At 47.4% G+C, this 21,216-nt stretch overlaps 1 protein-coding gene across 6 annotated transcripts; it reads right to left on the bottom strand.

Annotated features, from left to right (window-relative positions):
- Positions 1 to 120: 120 nt before the first annotated feature.
- pdlim5b (PDZ and LIM domain 5b) lies at positions 121 to 20,050 on the bottom strand. 6 transcript variants are annotated; one of them, XM_057018849.1, is made up of 13 exons: positions 19,795 to 20,050; positions 17,127 to 17,232; positions 11,990 to 12,141; positions 7,635 to 7,665; positions 6,890 to 7,404; positions 4,836 to 4,978; positions 4,392 to 4,419; positions 2,655 to 2,818; positions 1,291 to 1,471; positions 776 to 956; positions 550 to 670; positions 362 to 477; positions 121 to 266 (listed from the first exon to the last, which is right to left on the bottom strand). In XM_057018849.1, exons 2-13 carry the CDS (start codon positions 17,223 to 17,225, stop codon positions 177 to 179), a joined length of 1,821 nt encoding a protein of 606 aa, XP_056874829.1. In that variant the 5' UTR covers positions 17,226 to 17,232; positions 19,795 to 20,050; the 3' UTR covers positions 121 to 176. The 6 variants fall into 6 exon arrangements, with proteins under 6 accessions (XP_056874829.1, XP_056874828.1, XP_056874832.1 ...); XM_057018848.1 differs by lacking the exon at positions 19,795 to 20,050 and adding an exon at positions 18,179 to 18,199; XM_057018852.1 differs by lacking the exons at positions 6,890 to 7,404; positions 19,795 to 20,050 and adding exons at positions 5,994 to 6,016; positions 17,935 to 18,060.
- Between the last annotated feature and the right edge of the window lie 1,166 nt (positions 20,051 to 21,216).

The raw sequence follows: 21,216 nt of genomic DNA, 5'->3' as shown, positions 1-21,216 counted from the left end.
AGTAAAGTGTGTGCTGCTGTAGAGAAACTAACATAAAATTCAATTGAAAATGCAGTTTGGCCATCGTGTAAAACAGCTCGGACATGAAAGTGTGAGGGGACGACAGATAAATGACAACAGTTTGGCTGCTGAACTGGTTTATAGGAGCTCGTCCCGTTCGCCGACGTGAGGACCGGTCAGATGTTAACGGAGTGGGTGTGCTTCTTGCACAAGGGTTTGTCTTTCTTGGAGAAGAAGGCCTGACCCTCCAGATTCGTGGAGCAGACCTGACAAAAACAAACACGCAGAGAAAGCGTCGTTGAGCGTTCGCGCGTCTCCTCGCAACATCCCGGGGCTTAATGAGACTTTCTGCTCCACCTACCGCGCACACGAAGCAGGTGTCGTGCCAGGTGAACCCCAGAGCCTCCAGGAACTTGTCCCCGGCCTCGATGGGGAAATCGCAGCCGTGGCAGTTGGTCCCAAACAGGTTGTAGAAGTCTGTGCGAGCGGACCAGAAACTTTAGTTTGTGTTGCTAGACGACGGCGGATTTTCTTATTGTGCCTTCGTACCTTTCTCACAGTACGGCTGCCCGTCCTCCATGTGAAACATGCTGTTCCCGATGGGCTGCTGACAGGCGACGCAGACGAAGCAGGACATGTGCCAGGTCTGCTTCAGGGCGTTCATGACGTGCTGCGCGGGGGACAAATAAAGACGAGCACATCCTCGGGTTACCTGAACGTGCAGCCGAGAGGTGCGTCAACGTTCTGGGGGTCGGACCCACATCCCCTCACTCACCCCCAGAATCTTGTGCTGGCAGCGGGCACAGGTGGGGGCGAAGTACTGCCCGTAGCAGTGCTGACAGTACAACTGGCCCTTCTCCTCCACGAAGCCATTTTCCACCAGGGAGGAGTTGCAGTGGGCACAGGTGAATTCCTCCGGGTGCCACGACAAACCCATGGCCACGAGGAAGGGACCTCTGGCGGGAGGGGGTGGAGAAAAGAGCTACCTTTACATTTCTTCAGTCTTTCTCTTGGCACAAGTAGGATGGGGTTGTGTCAGGCTCAGAAGTTCTACTGTTGTTCCCCTCAGGCGCAGGTTTGTGGTCAGATTTGATTTAATATGAACGCCTGCGTCCCTGGTGCAAATGGCACCTTCATTTTATACCTCCTCAACTCTGCGAGAGCACATTTTACAGGGTATTCTGTAGTTTATCTTTGGTTCTGATGGTTTTAGGTCAGAAAAACATCTAAAATGGTGCATTGGCCTAAATCAGTCAGTTCAAAAACGCGGGAGCTGAACGGCTGATTTACCGAATGACGTTCTTGCACTTGTTGCACACTGGAGTCCGGGTACTCGCTGGCATGTGCTCAGCCCGCTGCACGATGGGGTTCAGGTCCTGTGGATGAGGCTGAGGGGTGGGGTGGTCGTGACCTTTAGGAGCAGCGCCGGCAACTTTGCCAAATGAGGGAACCTTTCCGCCCTTTGGAAAACCTACAGCGGCAGGAAACAGAATAGGTCAGTGTCTCGCTGGAGCGGCCGAAGTGGAAAAAGCTGTGGCAACATCACGAAATGGACCAAAGTCTCAGGAAAAATCCACTTTCCCGAAACATGAAAGCCAAAACAACACACGGTGAATGGTAATCATTTGGTGACCTCTGACCTCCGTGCCTGAAGCATGAGACAGCTCAGTTGGACAGAATGGTCCCGCCCAGCTCCAGACAAGGGATCAATTTTTCCCCACTGAGGGAAGCAACACATTCCCAGAGTCACGAGGAGACACCTGGAAAAATAATCCTCCCCTCCCGCTCTCATCCCCAAACATTTGGACGCACAATTTTTTTTAATTTTTTTTAAAAAACAGTTCGAGATCGTATTCAAAAGACGCAGGGTCAGAGGTCAAGTGCTCCCTAAATTTCCCTGGAACAGAGATGGCAAACTGAACAGTGTTGAGGGAAGTGGGAAGACTGGGAATGAGTTTCCCAGGACACAACCAGGCTCTCTAAATTTAAAGCCATAAGGGGGAAAGTAATTCAGATATATACTTTTTTTCTTCACAAACACACCGCCTAAATATTATTCTTTGCCGCCGGCTGTTGAAGCACTGAAACTATGAATACGTGCAGCCAAAATTCAAGGTCACGGAGCACATTTCACACGCCCAGCCCGATTCGACATGGCCGCAGGAAATATGTCCCTGTTTGCCTAAGGTCAAGTGTGTGTTGATCTGATAAATAACACAGGCAACAGTGAAATTACTGTGGCCTCTCCTGCTGTGTGGTGCCTTTCAGCAGCCGTCTCCTAAAGGGCCTTCAGGGGAAACATTACACCGCGCTCCGTCTGTTAATGCATACATGCAGATTTGTTGGTCGGAACTGCTAATAATGTCCCCTGACTCGCGCCTTTCACGAAATGTTTACCCTGATGGGCGGCTCGCAGCAGGGTTCATTTAAGACAGGAGCTTTTCTTAATATTAAATATATAATCCCTATTTTAAAGTCAATTCAACTAATTAACAACAGAACCATAGTACAATGTTTCATAGCTAAATATCAGGCGTAAAACCCGCAGCCGTGGTTTAATACTGTAGAGCGGGTCTGCCCCCTGCAGGCCTACTGGCGGTACTGCAGGTCCCATTGGTAGTAGCAGACGAGCGTTTCTGTGCGCGTTCCTTTACCTGTTGGACCTCCGAGATGGACGGGACGCTGGTCCGGGGCTGTGGGGCTCTTGAATGCAGTACCAGGACTGATGCCGCTGTTCCTGGGCACCGCTGCACTTTTGGAGAATGTTTTGGCCGCCGGTGACGTGTGCACGGCAGGGGGGGGTTTGTCAACAGCCTCACTAGAACACAAATACACACTTGTGTCTAAATCAAAGCCACACTTCTGATTTCTCTTGTGAAGGACACGTTTCCTTGATATTTCAGCCAAAGTTGCAAACATTTACGTTCAGTGGGTTGGAATCTGGGAGACACGTGGAAAGACTCACAACAAATGGATCACTTTTCATACGAGTGTGCACGTTTCCTGCTGCTGCCAGCCTGTTATTTCAGCCCAGTACCCCCCGGGTGGGGATGCAAAATATTTTAAAGGTAGTCATTTCTCTCAACAGATGACCTTTGGGATTATTTCAGTGCTTCGTGTCACAGCGAATGGACCTTTAGGGCCACTTAGATAAAAATTGCTGCGCAATATTTATCACTTTCATCTAAATGTGTTTATTGGATCTACATCTTGAAGCATCTGAATGCTGGTACAGCATTAAAATAACATAATCCCAGTGGCGATCACTGTCCAGCTTCGGATCACCGTTAATGTTTTCTAACTTGTTACCTATGGACACAGGAAATGCTTCAGACGACTGGTGGAAAAGAAGAAGAGAAAGGCACAACAGAAAGGAAAGAAATTTATTGAGGTCAAAGTTTGGTTAGGGCAGAAAACAGAAAACAGATGCAGAGAGAGAAAGAGTACAGACAGAAAGTGGACGATATAGTTAAAAGCTACAACACACAAAAGAACATATGTACACTAGAATGCTGCCCTTTGATCATATTAACATAGCATAACATGCAATTATGCTTAAATATAACGGCAGATCAGCATATCTTAGAACTGTCTGTGTTTGAATATTTAGGCTGAAACCATGTCAGTTTGCAAAACGGCAGCTTTAAAATAGGAGCAAAATATAATAAATAAGTCAAACAAGTGAAAAGAGGAGAAAAGAACGTGCGCTGGCTACACGTTCAGCAACCGCGCTGAGACGTCATGATGCCAGTCTCTCAGCTTGTTGTACTTGTGTCCTATAACTTCTGGGTCCAACTTGTTGGCTCTGATTTGGCCCGTTGGTGAGGATTAAGAGAGACAGAAGAGAAGCAGAGTAAGCGGGAAGGTTGAGATCACAGCAGGAAAAGAAGCAGTTTAAGGAGCAGCCTTTCTACACGTCAGCCATCTGCTCTTATTCGTGGCCATTTCACGGTGAGGACAGCAGAAATGTCTTTCTGGAAAGGGTGCCATTACCCACAATACCACCTAATTACTGGTGAGTGACACTCAGTGTGGTTGGATATGTGGTATTCAGGCCAGGCTGCATTTACTGCAGATTAAATCCAGTTAAAATCAAGAGTGTAGCAGAAATAACAGCCTGTAATGTGTCCACTGCTGTCTCCACTCACTTCTCAAGCAGCTCTTAATGTGGTTCCTCCAAATTAAGCCTTAAATTAAGCATCGAACTCCAGGACCATTGGCCCGAAATCTTAATTACAGCTCCTGAGCATGATTACACCAGAGCTATTAGGCTCCTTCCTGCATTAGAAGCCTCAATGCTGGAGAGAATAATGTTGCTAAAGCTCCTGCAAAAGTACTTAAAGAGACAGACATACCAGATCTGATTGTATCATAACCCCAAAATCACTTACTTCTTTCCACTGGTTTCTGGAACTTGCTCTGCAAAAAAAAGAGAAGAAAAATCAAGGAAAGTGAAGTTAATTGTCAATAAATGCCACAAGAACCTTTTTTTCCACAGTAGCTTCTTGTCATGGTAACTGAGACCCGAGAAAGACTTTGTGAACCTGAAACCACCCAACCCCAGAACCGACTCCAGTCTGGTAGAATCTTTCCAGAGCGATTGAGTGGAGGACGGCCCAGAAACCTCATTCTCCTAATGTAACCATCACTGTCACGTACACTCAAGAAGCTAATGCTACACCATGTGGTGATGAAAGCTCGTCACGCTTCTGACTGCAGGGTATGATTTGAAAACCAATGAATAATTAAGTCACCCACAAGCGTCCAAAGCTCTTCTCACAGTTTTGCTATAAAGATGGCGCTCCAAGCCATCGGTGACCACAGAGGCTACGCACCGTTTTCAGTGCCGGTGAGTTGGGCCAGGATGCGAAAAGAGCGGGACTGGGAGGTGCCGGTTCTGGGATGCCAGTCCTCGGTGTCCTCAATCAGGCGCTTCTTGCTTGGATCGCCGAGCGTGTGATTGTCCGCATTAGCTTTCCTGTACAGATCGATCAAGAGCAAATTAGCAGAGAGCGGATCGTCTCTACACCGCTCAGTGGGCAGGTAATAATAATGCTGCAGGCACAATCATAAAAGGTGGGAACAACACAGAACACGACACTACTTTTCCATGAGAAGTGCATTGGTAGTTTTCTGTAGTTATCTTTTAAAATGGGAAGTATTGCAAGCCTGCTATGAGTTACTTCAAGTTTCCCTGGAATCCACTGATGGAAAGAGGCACAGATTATGCATCTGCACAGTAATTAATTTAAGATGTCGAGATTAGACTTGTTACCACAGCAAAACTGTGACAGTAAAAACACCTGGTTTGAGGTTAAAGCAGTGACGAGATCTGACCACACGGTGGCGGTGACGAGCTTTTAAATACTTTCAAATACTATTGGCACTCAGGAAGGCAATAATATTTATGTCCAGTGTTTACATGCCCAGTTTAGTTCAAGTGCAAATGAAAACCATGAGCCAACATATGCTAAAGCCCCAATAAGTACTTCATAATAAACATTTTTAGAGAGAGGGTGCGTGCGCGTGTTGAATGCGATCAAGCCCGATTATTCTTAGCCAAAGCCGAATATACTTGTTGGCAGTGATCTGGATGGCCTTGAATAAACACTGACAACGGCAGCAGATGTGACTTCAGCAGCAGCACGTGTTGACAGGTCTCCCCGCGCCCAGCGTAAATACAGTATTAGCTAACACGGAGGCCGCTGTCACCGGCAAAACGAATGGCTTCGCATGAACCGACCCCCGGCGGCTGTCCCGTGGAGTTTCAGAGGTGGATTATTTACGGGAGGGGCGGCAGCTTGTTCAGGCCTTGAAATGAATGTGTGCTCCGAGGGGATGAGCGGCTGTGAGGGTTGTGGGGGGGGGTGACTCAGAGAGGTGCCAGCATGCCTTCGGTAATCATAAACCAGAAGAGACGCAGGGGGGTGTAATCACATTCTACATGGTTAGAAAGCCGCTGAAGCACACGTATTATCATTAAGGGTACTAACTTGGTGTCTGTTCCGTCTCCCTCCTGCGGGAACAGAAAGGGCAAATGGAAAAGGGTTGAAGCCAAGATGGAGGATGAATAGACCTGCTTGTGAAATAGTCTCAGACCCTTTTTGTTTCGTTTTTTTAAGTGAAAAAAGGCCCTTCTGAGAGAATGTGCCTGACGGAAACCACGCAAACCACAACATGGCATGCATGCAGGGCAGGACACAAACTCAAGCATGCTGCCACGGACGCGCTCAGACTCCACAGGTTCAGACAGCGAGAGGCTGCGGTGATGATTCACTGCAGCTCTCTTTCAAGAAAATATGACTGTTCACTTCAACATAACTACAGGCAGGTGCCCTGTTACAATGCAGAAGCCAGTCTGCAGGTCTCGTGTTTTCAGGTGACAGAGGAAAGGAAGTGGCTAATCCTTCGTAGCGATCCCTCCTCCAAGTCATCACCATGACCCAAACAGTGATCCAAAAGCTGCTGATGAAACCTGGACCAGGAGGACGCTGGCTGATCAGGAAGCAGCGTTACACCGGCAGGGACGGCGGTGCGTTGGGCTGAGCTGGCGGCGTAGATTGGGGAGCATCAGTTAGCATGTCGTCTAGACTCTTTTCCACCCGTGGAGGATTTAAACAAGCTGTGCAAGTTGCCTTCGGTTTTCCATCTAAGGGCTGTGTGACAACTTCTATTATTTTTAGACCCAATTATAATTTGAAATGAAAGGAAAATACAGCGTGGATTATTTCATTTTCCTTCCTATAGGCCCGTAGGAAGGCCAACTCTCCACAGATTCTCTGAACAGTGATGCCTTCTGGCGCTGACAGAGTCAGCAACATGCTGTTGAGGTTGTTCCAGATGTGTGCACTTTCAAACATGTGGTCAGAGTGGCGGCGGCGGTACGTACCCGTTGAGCTGCTCAGGCAGCCCCCGCCTCTGCCCCATAGCCACCTCACAAACGTTGGCATTGGAGTAGAGGTTGATAGGGGTGTTATAGACAGAGGGCTGTGGGACGTTAGGCTGGGTGGAGGAGGGGGCGGTCACTCTGGCTGGAGAGGACGAATCAGATGAGGAGGACGAGGACGAGGAGGCGGCATACGGGGACGTGAAGGCGGTGCGGCCAGGGCTGGGCCTGGAGGTGGCAGGGGCTGCGTCAGGGGCGGCTGGGCTGGATCTCAGTGGAAAGGGAGGCTGAGGCGGCTGAGACGGGGCAGCTGGTGTGAAAGCAGACGACGCGGAGGGAATGGTGGCGACTTTAGGGGCTTCCGGGGATAAAGAAGCGGCGACCCCCGCGCTGCCGCCCCCGAAGGGCCGAGCTGTGCTGTTGTACGCGGGGGTGGAGTGACTCGTCGGCTTGGTGTAAGTGGTGCATGTGGATGGGTGAGTGAGTGGCACAGGTTTAATGATTTCCTGGGGTTCACCCTGGTGGAGACACACAACATGCACAAACCAGCAAATAAAAATAAAGAAATAAAATCAACTCATGCGTGAAATCCAGCATTGCAAAACTGAAGGTGTTTAAGAGGGGCAGGCATGTGCCACACAACTCCCACGCATCAGATGTGCATGCACACTCATCTCAGAAGGGCTCCGTCACTGTGCTCATTTTAAATTAATGGCTATCATTTCTATTCAAGTACTTGGATTCTCACCTCAGATGCTCCGTCATTAGAGGTTTTGGATCTGCAAAAAAAAAGGGATAATTATATAAAATTCATTCAAAACTCAACAATAAATGAGTCACATTCAAGGTCCAACTGTCCAATGCAGAGACAAGAGGTCACACAGACCCACGTAAAGGAGGCGGTGATGTTGTGGATGATAACTGCTACTTTTCTCTACAAGACTGGACCCTCAGACAATCCTTCTATTCTCACGGATATATGATACCAATGAATGTTGGTCCAGTCGTCTCCAAGAAGCACACAATGAAACTAAATTGTCCAGGCAGGCCCGAGCTCTGGAAATTGACATTTATTGAGCAACAGGTTCAAAACCGTTATCGCTAATTATGTTGCGAAACCGTCCAAAAACAGCAGCAGATGAGAACAGGCTGTACAGTGTGTGTGTGTGTGTTGGGAGGCATCTCCGCGTGCTTCGCTCTCCACATGCCTCCAATAAAAACCAAGCACAGACTTTTGTTTCGTCAATATCTCCACTATGATGTGAAAACGTGAAAGGCGCCTCCTCAGACGTGTTCTGCAACTGAGACAAGCAGCCAAATGAATCAGAAACGTCTGTTAGCGACGCGTGCTGTATTTGGAGCAGACGTGCTGACAGCAAACCCCCCAATTCCTCATTAAAATGTGAAAATGTGACTGAGTGACTCACCGAGACTCACAGAGAGTCACAGAGAGTCACAGAGAGTAAAGATCCTGCTATGTGCCTCTGCTGTCTTTATATTTTCCCATATTAGGGAAGCCGCCAACACACACTTCCTCTCTGACCGAGCTCTTCTGAGAGGCACCAGGTTATTAAACGGCCCCACCCGCCGCCGCCGCCCCGCTGACGACATCCGCGCTCTTCACACTTTCCACGCAACCGTTGCTTTTCCTCGTTGGAGTTGTGGCAGATAAATCAGTGTTTTTATTAGAAAGCAGGGTTCTTTTACAACGACGGTGCGAATCTGCCATCAGCTGCCTGCTGTGAGGCGGCTGGGTGGGTCCCCGTGTGTCCTGTCCAACAGCAGGCTGAACAAACACTTGTTTGGGTGGTCTGGTGAACATCTGCACAGCTGGGGTCTGGCTCTGCTCTGCTGTCAACAGGGATGGATGAACGTTCTGGCACCTCGCTTTCATAAACACGCGACTGCAGCATTCTGAGGAGGATCTCACTGCGATGAGAGACGCCTTTGTGGAATCCTGGATTCGGGGTTCTGAAGAACCTCTTCCTCTAATAAAAACCCAGTCAGTGCTTCCCTTTAGAGCTCCGAATCCAATCAGGAGGCCTTTTTCATTCAATTCCAGAGCTCTTCAAATTTGATTGAGCTAAATTCTGCACTTTTACAAGATTATAAAACAATCTTGACCGAATTGTAGTTTGACAGAGAACATGCACACGCACGCACGCACGCTCGTGCACGCTCCCGTGTGTGAAAGCAGAGCCTGCTGCAGACTGACACGTTTCCACACAGCCTGTGTCTGCGTGAGCCAACGCAAACATTCTGGCATCTGACTGAATGATGGAAAGACTAATAGGCGGCGTTCTCACCACCCAGAAACACACCGACGTGTTTTACGAGCACGAGCTCGCACGAGCTCGCACGACACTCATTGATAACAGCGGCCCACCAGCTGCATCGCGTTGGGTTTCTTTCCATTTTGCAAAGGATCGATAGAAACGAGCTCCCGGGTTGGAGTTCAGACAAATGTGATATATGGGAGGATGTGAGAAGGGAAAAAAAGAGAGGAAATCTTCCCCCCAGGAATGTGGAATAAGTGGGTGTGGAGATAACATCAAAATTCTCACAGCTTTGTTTGGTGCCCTTGGGTCAAGGTCAAAGGGCAACGTATGTAAAAGAGTGTGAACAAGGGGTAAAAACTTTAAACTATGGAGAAATATGTGAAGACATGACCATACGACCACGGTGGCGGAGCTTCTGTCACGCCGCTCGGTTGGTGTCCATATCTCGTATGTGCACTTGTCCTCATCAGCACTCACGTGCACTGAAGTGATGGGTGGCATTCACAACAGTGGCTCCCAGCAGCCCATCTCTGCCCATTTAAGTAGCTGTGCTGGGTGCCCGAGGTCTCCCAACACGTGTGCTTATCTTGGCAGGCAAAGAGCGAAATAAATGTAAACGACAGGAATAAACAGAAGTCCGATTTAATTGTGCTGCGCAGCTCAGCGGGGAAATGAAGGAGATCTTCTCTGTGGACAAAGTGACCGCGGAGGAATAAACTGGAACTGTAATAAAAGGATCCCTTCTGATGCAGGCCCAAGTCAGGCAATAACAAGCCACCATCTTTTCATATTTCCTCTGACAACCACACCACATCTGGCAAAGTTTGCCAGCGGACGGGGGGGGGGGGGGGGGGCTCTGCTGTGCGCCGTTATTGCCATTCCACAAGAACAAGTCTGCCTGTAGATCCATCCTGCAGCTGCCATGTTGAGCAGTGATTGCCTCTCTGTCTGCAGGATATGAGACGGCCAGTTTGGTCGCTCAAATATGAAGGCGGATTGAAAAAGCTGTACCCCTCCGATACCAGCGCGCATTCCTCTATGAAACATCAGACAGCGGTTGGACTGCAAGCGCAGCACTCTGCCTATCTTCATTATTATGGAGCTCTTGGACCCAGGTGCAGGCGGCCACAGGCCCGTGGCTCCACTACTTGCTCTGCATATTTCAAAACAATGAATAAACACCAATTATCATACTTTCCGAAAGACACTAACGGCCTGTTAGCCGCTCGGTGAACAAGTCTGCCGCGGTGAGAGAACAAAAGGCGGAGGACAGAAGCGGTTGAAGTAGCTAACGTTAACATTTCAGGGATAATCGACGTGCACTGAGGACGCAAAATGGCTTCCTGATCGTCGGGTGCTGTAGACTGATTGCATCCGACTAAAGTCTGGTCAAGAGATGGACCCCAGATGCTCGCTCTCCTGTAGAAGCAGGAACAGGCACCATGTGAAGCCCATAAGTGCACGTATGGAGCACATTTGAGTCAAATTGCATTACATGGAGGCACCATGTTGCCGGAGCAACTGGACAAAACAATGCAGGTCCACATCAGTGGAGTTAGAATTCTGATTATCAGCTATGTTCATATGAGCCTGTAAGGTGTGTTTTTACACACTTGCAGGGTCCTTAAAAGGAAGTCTGGAATGTGAAATATGCCTGTGTGACATAATGTTACTACTGAGCTGTCGTCGCATTAATCATCTTCTGGAATGCGACTCCCTCCTGCCCCAGAAGCCTTATCAGTCATCATCAAATCATAAATCATAAATCAAAGGTCGGAGAACACGGACGCAGAAAGTGCAGGTCTGAGAAAGTTCCACTTGTTAAACTGTGTTTTTATGGATACAGTAGTGTTGCAGCCTTGTAATAGGAAACAGCCACGACGTGGCCGTAAAAAAGTGGCTCCACGCAACATCGACGCCAAACCATCCCCGAAAAAATGCAGCGCAAGTGGAAGCAATTAAAAATCATGTCTCATTTGTCAGGAGGAAACCCTTTGTTGTCTAAGGGGCAATTTCAGTTGCAGTTTGCATGTAGTGTGAGGCCCGAATGTTTTGAAGTTTCCCTGTGAAACGCAGATTACAAGCAGCTGGAGGACCAGGCTATTTTAGCTCCATTTGTCTCACAATTAAAGCTCCTTTGACAGAAATTCCAAACAAAGTTTCCTTGTGATCCTTGCTGCCATTTCTCTTTATTTTTCTTATTAAAAACACTTTAAAGTTTTTACACTCAGCTGCACAAAATCTGCCCGGCCAAATATTTGGCAGCAGAGATTCATGGAGAAGAATTCTTTTGGTGATTCTCTTCCAGGGTCAGATAAAATCCACAGAAAATTCAGTCTGAGCTCGTCTGGTGTCGCTCCAGTCAGGTTAACCTTTACTGAGCTGGAGCTGGAGCTCTATAATCTCAACATTGGGCAACGGACAGATCACATTTAAAATGCTCGAGGGAAGTTCTTCCTTTAGTCTGATGCAAAAAACAGAAGAGCGTTTAATGAACTCAGCAGTCAAGCAAAACTGACCTGAAGACATTTACAGATTCTGGACCACACCAGAAGAAAAGACACATATACGACACATGAAATGACATTTCCTGAAATAATGTATAGAAGATTGTTCTCTGCCTGCTTGACAGCCCTGATAAGACAGCCCATTTCTAGTGATTAGCACTGATGCTAATGCTAACAAGGGAACATCTTAGGCCCGGAGATGCAGCCTTTAATTAGGATTTATCATTTTTGCTCCTGCATTTATTGGATCACTTTCCCTCTATTGGTTTACTGTGTGTGTGTGTGTGTGTGTGTGTGTGTGTGTGTGTGTGTGTTACCTCTGCAGAGTAAGGCTCAGACTGTCTATGCAGGCTTTGATGAGGTTCTGGGCCTCTAAGTGGTTCATGCTGTCGGTGGAAATGCCATTGATGGATAGAATGACGTCTCCCACGCTCATCTTGGCTCTGGCTGCTTTGCCTCCGTCGGTCAGCTGCAAAGACGTCAGCATTATCTTTAATTCCACCCGGAAACCTCAACTGGACACGTCACCTGTGTTCCTGAGCGCTGGCGACGAAGGTGTGCGTTAATGAAAAAAACACTGATTCAAAACTGAGAATCCTGTTTAAGCACTTTGTGGATATCAAGAGGTCAGCACCGAGCTATCCCCACTTTTCCTGTCTGACGTAAGCGGGAGATAAGGCATCTTATTCCTCACATCCGTCAGATAATTCAAATTTGGGGCAAAAGAAAAAAACCACCCCTATTCAGTGAATTATGTCATCTCTTTCCTCTCGAGAACATCCAGTGCAGCCGTGGAACGTTCAGGAGGTTCATTTGCTTTATTCTTTTTATGTGCTTAATGTATTCGGCTCTATTTCTTGTCTTACTGCTTATGCAGTAAATTCAAATAAAATCAGGTGAAACCTGAACATTTTAAGTATCACTAACATGAGCTGGAGGGCTTAAACCTCCATCTGTGTCTGATGAATCAGGTGAATCAGATTCCCCCCCGTCGCCCCCACTGATGAGACGCCCTACACTCACAGGAAGGAAGGCAACAAAACCACAACGATGACGATTTCTGGACACGCGCCGGTGTTCCCACGGTAACGACGACCTTAAATTAGGCCATGAAACACCGCAGCGATTTTTATCATTTGGGCTTTTGGAGCTTTAGCGTAGACAGAAGAAAAGCTAACTGTGGATGATTCCTTCCACGGTGATGAACCAGGATGAGTGAGGCAGATGGACTCTGCGTCACCTCTTCCGTCCCTAAACTCCTGGTATTTGGGTGTTGCCCTGGCGACATCATCTGACACCGCCCACATACTGCGCAGAAGCAACCAGAAAGCAGAGCGAGGACCCACCTGCTTTACAGTACAGTAGCGAACCTCTCATTTACCCTTTAATTAATCCTCCTTTTTGTGTCGTGCTGCAAGGAACAAGGAAGGTTTGGATGAGAATATATGGAGGGGGAAGAGGAGGAATGAGGAAGTGACACAGTGGCAGAGACCTTTCCATTGTGAAGTAAATCAGTTGCGGGAAGCGCACAGAGCCGAGGCTGACGTGCGCATACCAACACCGGGGGAAAGCAGCGTGCAGCCACATGCCGACATAGAACCTGGACACAGCTTTGACTGACTCATCTGCCCACATCAGACTGGTTGGTAAACCAGCTGGCGTTTAACGAGTCTGTCGTGATTCATTAGTCTCAGTAAAGTAACTCAGGCCTGTAAAGACCCCTGACTGGCATGTGGAGGCTTGCTGGACACACTGCTGCTGCACAGATTCCTGCTGGTCCTTTCAGTGCCCGCCGTCTCCCCCTCTGCATGCCTTTGAGATTGTTTGAGAGGAAGCGGAGTTTAAAAAAAAAAAAAAAACTAAAAAGGGGCTCTGTCCTTGTATGGATGTAAGACAAAAGACAATACTATAGAGTTCTATATATGGTAATCCCTCAGACATGAAATGGGGAGTGATGAGTTTTGTAACATGCTCAAAAATCTGTCACACCGACACAGAAGAAATGGATATTACGGTAAGAATGTCTGGCATTTGGAGTCTATAAATATAAATCAGGAGAGGTCTGAATCACTTGTGACGGAGAGGGGATAAATAAAGAAGCTTGGCAGCGGCGCTGCGGCTCAGGAGGTCCTTCAAATCCTGGTACCGTTTCATTGCTTTAAATTCAAACACAAGCTGCTATTTTTAAACCTAAACCAGCTACAATACCTGGTTTTTAATGGCCGCCTGCAATGGAAAAAACGCATTGGGATAAATGGGACCTCTTCCCGACTGCGTTTTCATGAATGGGGCTCGAGCCGCATAATAGTGGGGCTGCTGCGGTCCGCTCAGCACGGCCGATTCCAACCGCCGTGCACACATGGAGGGACCGGCGCTCCGGGATGGCAGATTTCAGCATTCCGCTGCGTTAATGCAGTCAAATCCTCCGATAAACGACAGTAAATATTGCTAAATTACTGCTCCCGCTTTATCGGCACAATTCTGAAAGGACTGTATTCTGAAATGTTGAGCAGAAGCCTGGAAAGTGAAGGGTGAATTGTCTCCATGTGTCTCGGAGCCATCTTTTAACTCCAGCCATAGAAGTCAAAATGTGATTCATTTATGGTGATTGGCTGAGAGAATTTACCTACGTGGAGCCATGAATATAAAAATATACAGCCGCTCCAATCAGAATACTGAAGTTTTACTGAAGTAAAACTTACAAATAAACGACAACAGACTGCAAAAATCTATTTTATGCAAATGCAAGAGCTTGTCTTCAGTCCAGGTTCAAAAAGAGGAAAATAAGTTCTGCAGATATTCAGCCTGCAAAAGTTATTAACTAAACCTGCTGGATGTCTCAGGAGGTAGCGGGCACAAGATGGAGTCTCCCTGCACCACCTTGTTTAAATAAAGGATATAACGAGGAGGTTCCTGGAGCCAAACGTCACAGTTGAGGCCGTTTGAATCGAGGTGGACTCGTGGTTGTCTTGGTTCGACCACTGTCTCCACTAAATCAATCAGGGCCGCTGAAAAGCACGAGATGCCAGCGAGACTTCAACACGGGCCCTCAGTCGAATCGCCATGGCGACATAAACAAAAACAACACAAAGCGGTACCGGCTCAGCACTGAATGCTCCCATTATGCGGATCAGACACAAACTCAGGCTGAGCAGAACCGCTGAGGAAGGTGACATGAAGCAGAGTTTAACGAGTCCTTCTGGATGGAGACGTTCGAAAAAGCTCGATAATTAAAGCTGTAAACACAGAGATTATCGCTGAAACGGGTCTGCTGGGGCCTAAAAGTTGAAGCATTGCTCCTTTAAATATCCTTCAATTCAGCAGGAACATAAATCGACAGCTTGGCAGTTCTTAAGAAAACTGTCTGGTGAGATTATGGAGATTAAAATCAAATGTACTGTGTCCAAATCAAGACGTGGAGACCGCCGCCAAGACAATCAATCCGAGGCAGCAGCTAATAAATCCACGCGTTGAAGCATCTCAGGGACCTTGGTAACACGTGGATTCGCCAGGAAAGGCCGCAGCTAACTTGACCACAGATCATTTCAACCGGAGAGTTCTGATTTCGAGTGTCAGTCGGTGAAGAAATCAGGAATTTAGAGTCAAAGGGCTCAGAGAATGGATGTCTCCAACTGAATTTAATTTACAACACTTCAACAAATCAGAAGCAGCTGTATTATTGGTTCTCTCTGCACATAAAGAGAGCTCTACACCATTCATCTCACTATTTTATTGTGTTCTTTATTACATTTCTTTGCAGAATAATCCATTTCTATAGGATAATCTTAATCCTGTCTTCAATTTAGGACCAAAATTCACGTAATCGTGCCACATCGTTCGAGTTGCTTTCCCCTTCGATACATAATGGCCGAACACAAAGCTAAAATTAGATTTCCATGTTTACACAAAGTACTGCGTGTCACTAAAACAATAATCAACCGGACATGGAAGATAAGACGAGGGGATATTTCTCCACCAATCTCTTAATCAGCCGGGAATAAAAGGACAATTTGGCTCTGCAACTGGCACAAACTAAGCAAACATTTAGGTCCAGAGTTGTTTTAGCTTCAGCAGCGAAAAAGCTAAAATAACAGACTGAGATTTTTCCACTTTAGTCTAGATTTGCACATGTGGAAGCCAGGCAAGCAAAAGAGGGGGAGAACGCAGATGAGAGAGAGAGTGTGGGTTTACACAGACGCATGCACATGGAGCTCTGTTACATTCCTCTATCGGAACAGTAATTAGCTGCACAAGGCGATGCTACGGGATTGGGTGGTCTCGGGATATAAATCATGTGACTGACATCGATGAGGCCTCACTTTGTTTCTATTAATGGTTAAAATGCTAAAATATCAGGATACATTATTGTGCGTCGTGTAGTAAAAATAAGTTGATTGGAGCTGTTGACGGAACGGACCATTCTTGGCGGTCTGACACTGTGTTAGACCTTTTAGGAATTGTTTTTTTTTTGAAGATAAGACGTCCTCAATGTCAACAGCTATGTGCCATGAACGTGTTTTTGAATCATAGCCGCGAGGCCTTTCAAAACATTCAAGGCAAGATTGTTGACGTTCCCACACTTAAGGCAGCTACTGTTAACACGGACGCTCATGTTCTGTTTTTTTTTAAAATCCTGCAGCCAAAACTCTTTGAAATCTGTAACTGATGTGAACAAAAACACACAAACACAGTCCTCGACCTTGGTCGTGACATGAGAGGTTGAAATGACACAACAGGAAGCAGCAGGAAGTGAGTGACGCCGCTCCTCCGGAGCTGTTGAGAAGCTGCTACAACGATAGCAGATCGGTTTCCGACGTCTAATCCCGTTTGACAAGAAGTCGTGTTCTTATGCACGCTTCGACACTTCACACCAGGCCAGTGTTACAGGTCAATAAACAATGAGGCTGTGAACGGGGCTCATAAATGCCCCTTCAGAGCCAAGTTCTGGGTTTATGTGGCACCAACTCTGACGGTTATTACAGAACCGCTGTGGTTTGGTTCCAGTTGCAGCTTGTTAAAGGACACGTTGTGACGCAGTCGCTGCGCTAAACATAGTCCCCGAGGACGTGCGAGGGGACAAACGGCCTGGACCTTTAGCACTATCCGGCGTCTGAATGACAAAAACGTCAGCGGACGTTAACAGCTATCGGCTTCGTCTTCCAAACGTGTCCCGCGAAGGCTGCCGGGGAAATTTGCTTTTTTTTAAATTTGTCGTTGTTGTGGTTCCCTTATGTAACTGCATGAAAATAGCCCTGGCCTTGACAGGAGGGTCGCAGGTCGTGAACTGTTAGCGTCTAAACCCAGCGATGGCCGTCACGCACAGTCAACACTGACTTGGCAGAGAGCAGAGTGAACATTCCAGGGAGGTGGCCACCACAGAGTGAAGGGTACCTAAGATTGACTGTGTGTGTGTGTGTGTGTGTGTGTGTGTGTGTGTGTGTGTGTTGCACTCACTCGTGAGATGGTGAGGGGCACGCCAAAGTCCTTCCCTCCTTGTAGTCTGAACCCCCAGGGGGCGGGGCCAGCCAGGGAGACGCTGTAGTTGGTGCTCATGATTCCCCTGTTGACACAGGAACAGATAGGGTGTTCTCAACTTGGCCGTGCATGAACCTCGCGTTAACGAGAGGCCGCAAGACATCAGGGACGCGAGGGCGAACGGATAAGTGGCAGAGAATAACAGGAAAAACAGGGCGTGAACAAGCAGCACGTCATGCAGAGTGCGAGCAAACAACGGGTATTTACTGGTATCACCATAGTCGAGGCGGAGCGACGCAGCTGCTAATTAACCCAGAACAAGCGGTTCAAATGTCAGAACTAGCACGGTTTCGGCCTTTTCCTCTGCACGCTACTCTCTACATATATACAATATGCCATCAGCTTGGCCAAACATTACTCGCTGCTGCTGCACGTCCTCTCCTGAAACGGAAATGGGGTTTGCAATAAGCCACAGGAAGCACCGGCAATCCTTTGTTTACCTTGAAAGAATCTGAGATCAGCAACTCTGGGCTGCACTTTGAACCCATTATCCCCCCCGTCCTTTCACTGAACCCGTCTCGCCAGCGACGCGGCCCGAGAAAAATGTCGAGCTCCGAGAGCTGGAAAAGATAATATGAAACGTCGCATCTCGCTGGGACCTCTGCTAATCCACGGGCGACCAAACATTCCGCAGGAAGGACGCGAGATCTGATCTGGACGGCTGCAATCGCGACCATCTGCATCACCTGAAGGGAGGATCCCATTACCGCATCCCGATTATACAGACCTGCGTCCAATTTTAAATAGGACGGCTCCAGAAGGAAAGCAGAGCAGAGGCTTTATGGTGCGGCGAAGAAAGATTTCACGCACGATCGACTCGCACTGGTTTGAGTCAGTCATGCATTCCTGCAAAACTGAAACTGTGAGCATTAATGGCGAGCCCGGCCAGGTTACGTGCGGTCACATGATGGACTTTAAACGTATTTGGTCGCCTATCAGAGAAGAGCCCAGATGATAAGGAAATGTGTCACCTTTGCCCTGCCCAACAGGAGCGGCCGGACACGACGCCAGAGCGAAAAACTGAAAAGAAAAAGCTAACGCTGATGTGCTGGAGATCATCCCACTGCCTCATTATTTCAGACCTACAGGTATTTCACTGTGAAATCCTCCCCCGGAGACGCGGCGTAACTGGCCGTGACCCCGGCGGGCCACAAATCAAACCGCAGCCGTTGGCCGACGGAGGCCGGAGGGGAGAGAGCTGTTTAAAGAGAAGAGGGGAGCCACAATCAGGGCGTGTGGGCAGGGGGGGGGGGTCGAAATGACACGTGAAAGCGAGGACCTGAACACCTGGAAAGCTCCGCTGGCAAACATACCGCAAATAAACACGCACGCGCGTGCAGAAGAGCCGGGTCTATTATGGGACGGCGCTCGGAGCAGCTGTCTCCGACTTCAAGGTGACCGGGCCTTGAGATGGAATTATTATTTCATCATTTTTAAAAGAAATCTGCAGGGCCAATACGAGAATTCAGTAAATCTTTCGCAAATCTTTGGCCTCAGCGACGACCAAACAAGCCGCAGAAGTCACTGAATAGCCCCTTTATTTGTTTGTCTTCTTAACCCCGTATTAGAGTTCACAGCTAGATGGGATGTGACGGCGAAGGTACATTAATGTATGATCACTCTCAGGCCCACGTCCCACCCACATTTCTTTACCAAATATGGTGAGAACAAACACTGAGCACATCTCAAGCCCCGGCTTGTTTTGCAATCTTTAATGATATCATGCATTGACATGAGCAGACACACCTTCAGATATTACAAAACAGGAAAACTGGAGCTCTGCATTTAAAAAAATAAATAAATAAATAAATAAAAAAGTTGAAAAAAGCATCAGCACAGCCCATCGCCGCTCTCTTCGAGGCGGGTTTAAATATACTCCAGCCTGTCTGTTATGTCCGCATCATGACGGCACTTTATGATCATTTCAGCACTTTCACACTGACAACACAGTTTAACCAGCAGGTTCTCTGGGCACGCTGCAAATGGGATTTACTGACAGGCACTAACATCAGATACCCTGGAAATGCGGTCTCTTTAAAGTCAATAAGGCCTGGAAAATGACCCCAGAACCTGGTCCTCGCATCACAAGAGCTGGAATAATTTGGAATGCGAGTGGTTCCCAGCCTTGACCCCGATGCCCTTTCGGCCGTGTGGGGGTCACAACAAAGCGGCGAGGAATGATCTTTAGGAGGGTTGGCGAGGAGCAAAACAAGCCATGAATAGAGCGGATGACAGGCAACGGTCCAGTGGTCACCCACAGGAGAAGTTCCTGGTGACATCACTGCAGGAGAATGATTAACTCTGGATTATTACGCCTTTCACCACCCTGACACTCGAATGACATCTCTAAAGTGAGGGGGGAAACATGCTTTCTGCAAATACCTGCTGAGAATAAGGTTGTTTGGATGCATTTATGCCTCCGTAGGCTTAAAGTGTTTTCACAGAACACACGTGTGAAAGTTGGTTCTCAGTCCCGTTTACGGTTTGACCCTGTTCTTACAAAGACTTCTTCACAGTCAAAGGAAAACTAAAGTGTCTCCTCTTAATCCTGCTATTTAGATCCACGTGAAGAGGTTGCGGGTCTCACCTTTATGCTGAAGCCGGGTCTGCTGTTCCGAGAGGAGCGTCGGTCTCTTCTGCGCGAAGTGAACTGGACTGAGCGGAACTGGGACTTCCGGATTTAAGCCAGCCCCATGTGGCTGCGCCGGTAGGAGGGCTCACAGCGGCGCACGTCCGGCGCCGGGGACTCGGCCCCAGCCAGCAAGCCGGGGCTTGTTGCCTGGTTGGACCGTACAGGTGAGCCTCGGTTCACCCCGAAGCTCCGGTAGCTCCACCCGCAGGTGAAGTTAAACACCCACCCCCACAAAAAAATAAAAATAATAAAGTGTTTAAAGGCAGTGAAAACTACGAATTCCTGCTGGTGTTTTGGTTGATTTATGTTTTAACAAACCTTTATTTATTGAACAACTTCCGGTAGTTGTTAGCTGCACTGACCTGCTAGCTTAGCCAACCGTGAGCTTTGTTTACAAAGAGCAGGCAAAGCTTCGTCGCTTTAAGTTCGCTCATTTAATACAGCAGGAATTTAAATATCAACACCGATGTGCGTCTATACAAGACGCAAGAATGATCTTGCGAAGGATCTAAAAAAAAACCTTAAATTAATAATCAAAAATGTCTTTTTTTATTTTGTTAACCCCACAAAACCCCCAACGCCATCATTTTGTTCCTCGGTTATTTCTGGCAGTTTAATTACTGTATGTGTTTTAATCACTGTACAGTTACGTAAGCACTTAAATAACACCTGTCACAAATCACAGCTTTGCACGAACACACACCTGCGTCACCTGTGCACGCAAAACCGTTGGTGCATGAATTATCTTCCTCTACGCTTAATACTATTTTAAACAGCGTATTATTCTAGGACTTTATTATTCTTATTTTTATTATTTTTATCATTATTAGTGGCGTCATTTGAAAGATAAAGCGATGGGTTTATCATCAGTTTAGCTCATTAATTACATATTAATAACGGAGCTAGTCTGCCATCTAGTGGCCAACTAGGGAGCACACGCCCACCCAAATGAATGGCCCGAGGAAATGGTGGAATAATCCCCTGAAAGGAGTCATGTTCTCACATAAAATGTGTTTTTCATTCTGCTTGAGGTTTCCATAAAGCCAGCTCCAGACTATGAAGGTTAAAAAAAAAACAACCTGAGTGAACAAGTGTAAGCTTATATAACAATGATAAAATCGTGATTACCAAAACCTATTTCTCTCACCAGCTGCAGCTTGGATTTTAATTTTCCTTCTTCCTGACCTCCATAAATCTTTATTTATCATCCATTCAGTGATAAGGGAGATAATCTGAACTTCCTGATGACACAAGCACACCTAAGCAGATAGAGCAAATGCCACTTTAATAGCCACATCATGATTTCCTCACATTCCGCTTCGCTTCACTCATCCCCTCCAAACCAACCACTAACAGCGACAAATCATTTCTGTTAGG

This window comes from Takifugu flavidus, chromosome 20, assembly GCF_003711565.1.
Source record: "Takifugu flavidus isolate HTHZ2018 chromosome 20, ASM371156v2, whole genome shotgun sequence".
NCBI lineage: Eukaryota > Metazoa > Chordata > Actinopteri > Tetraodontiformes > Tetraodontidae > Takifugu > Takifugu flavidus.
This window is presented reverse-complemented; position numbering and strand designations above follow the sequence as displayed.

Bases quoted from the DNA above. Each gene is read 5' to 3' on its own strand.
- pdlim5b (XM_057018847.1), bottom strand. From the start codon at position 18,047: ATGACTGACTCAAACCAGTGCGAGTCGATCGTGCGTGAAATCTTTCTT. The intron at 4,979-6,889 runs GTACGTACCGCC...CGATCTGTACAG, and splicing joins CTGCCTGAGCAGCTCAACGG to GAAAGCTAATGCGGACAATC. The intron at 1,472-2,654 runs GTAAAGGAACGC...CTGCCGCTGTAG, and splicing joins CCATCTCGGAGGTCCAACAG to GTTTTCCAAAGGGCGGAAAG.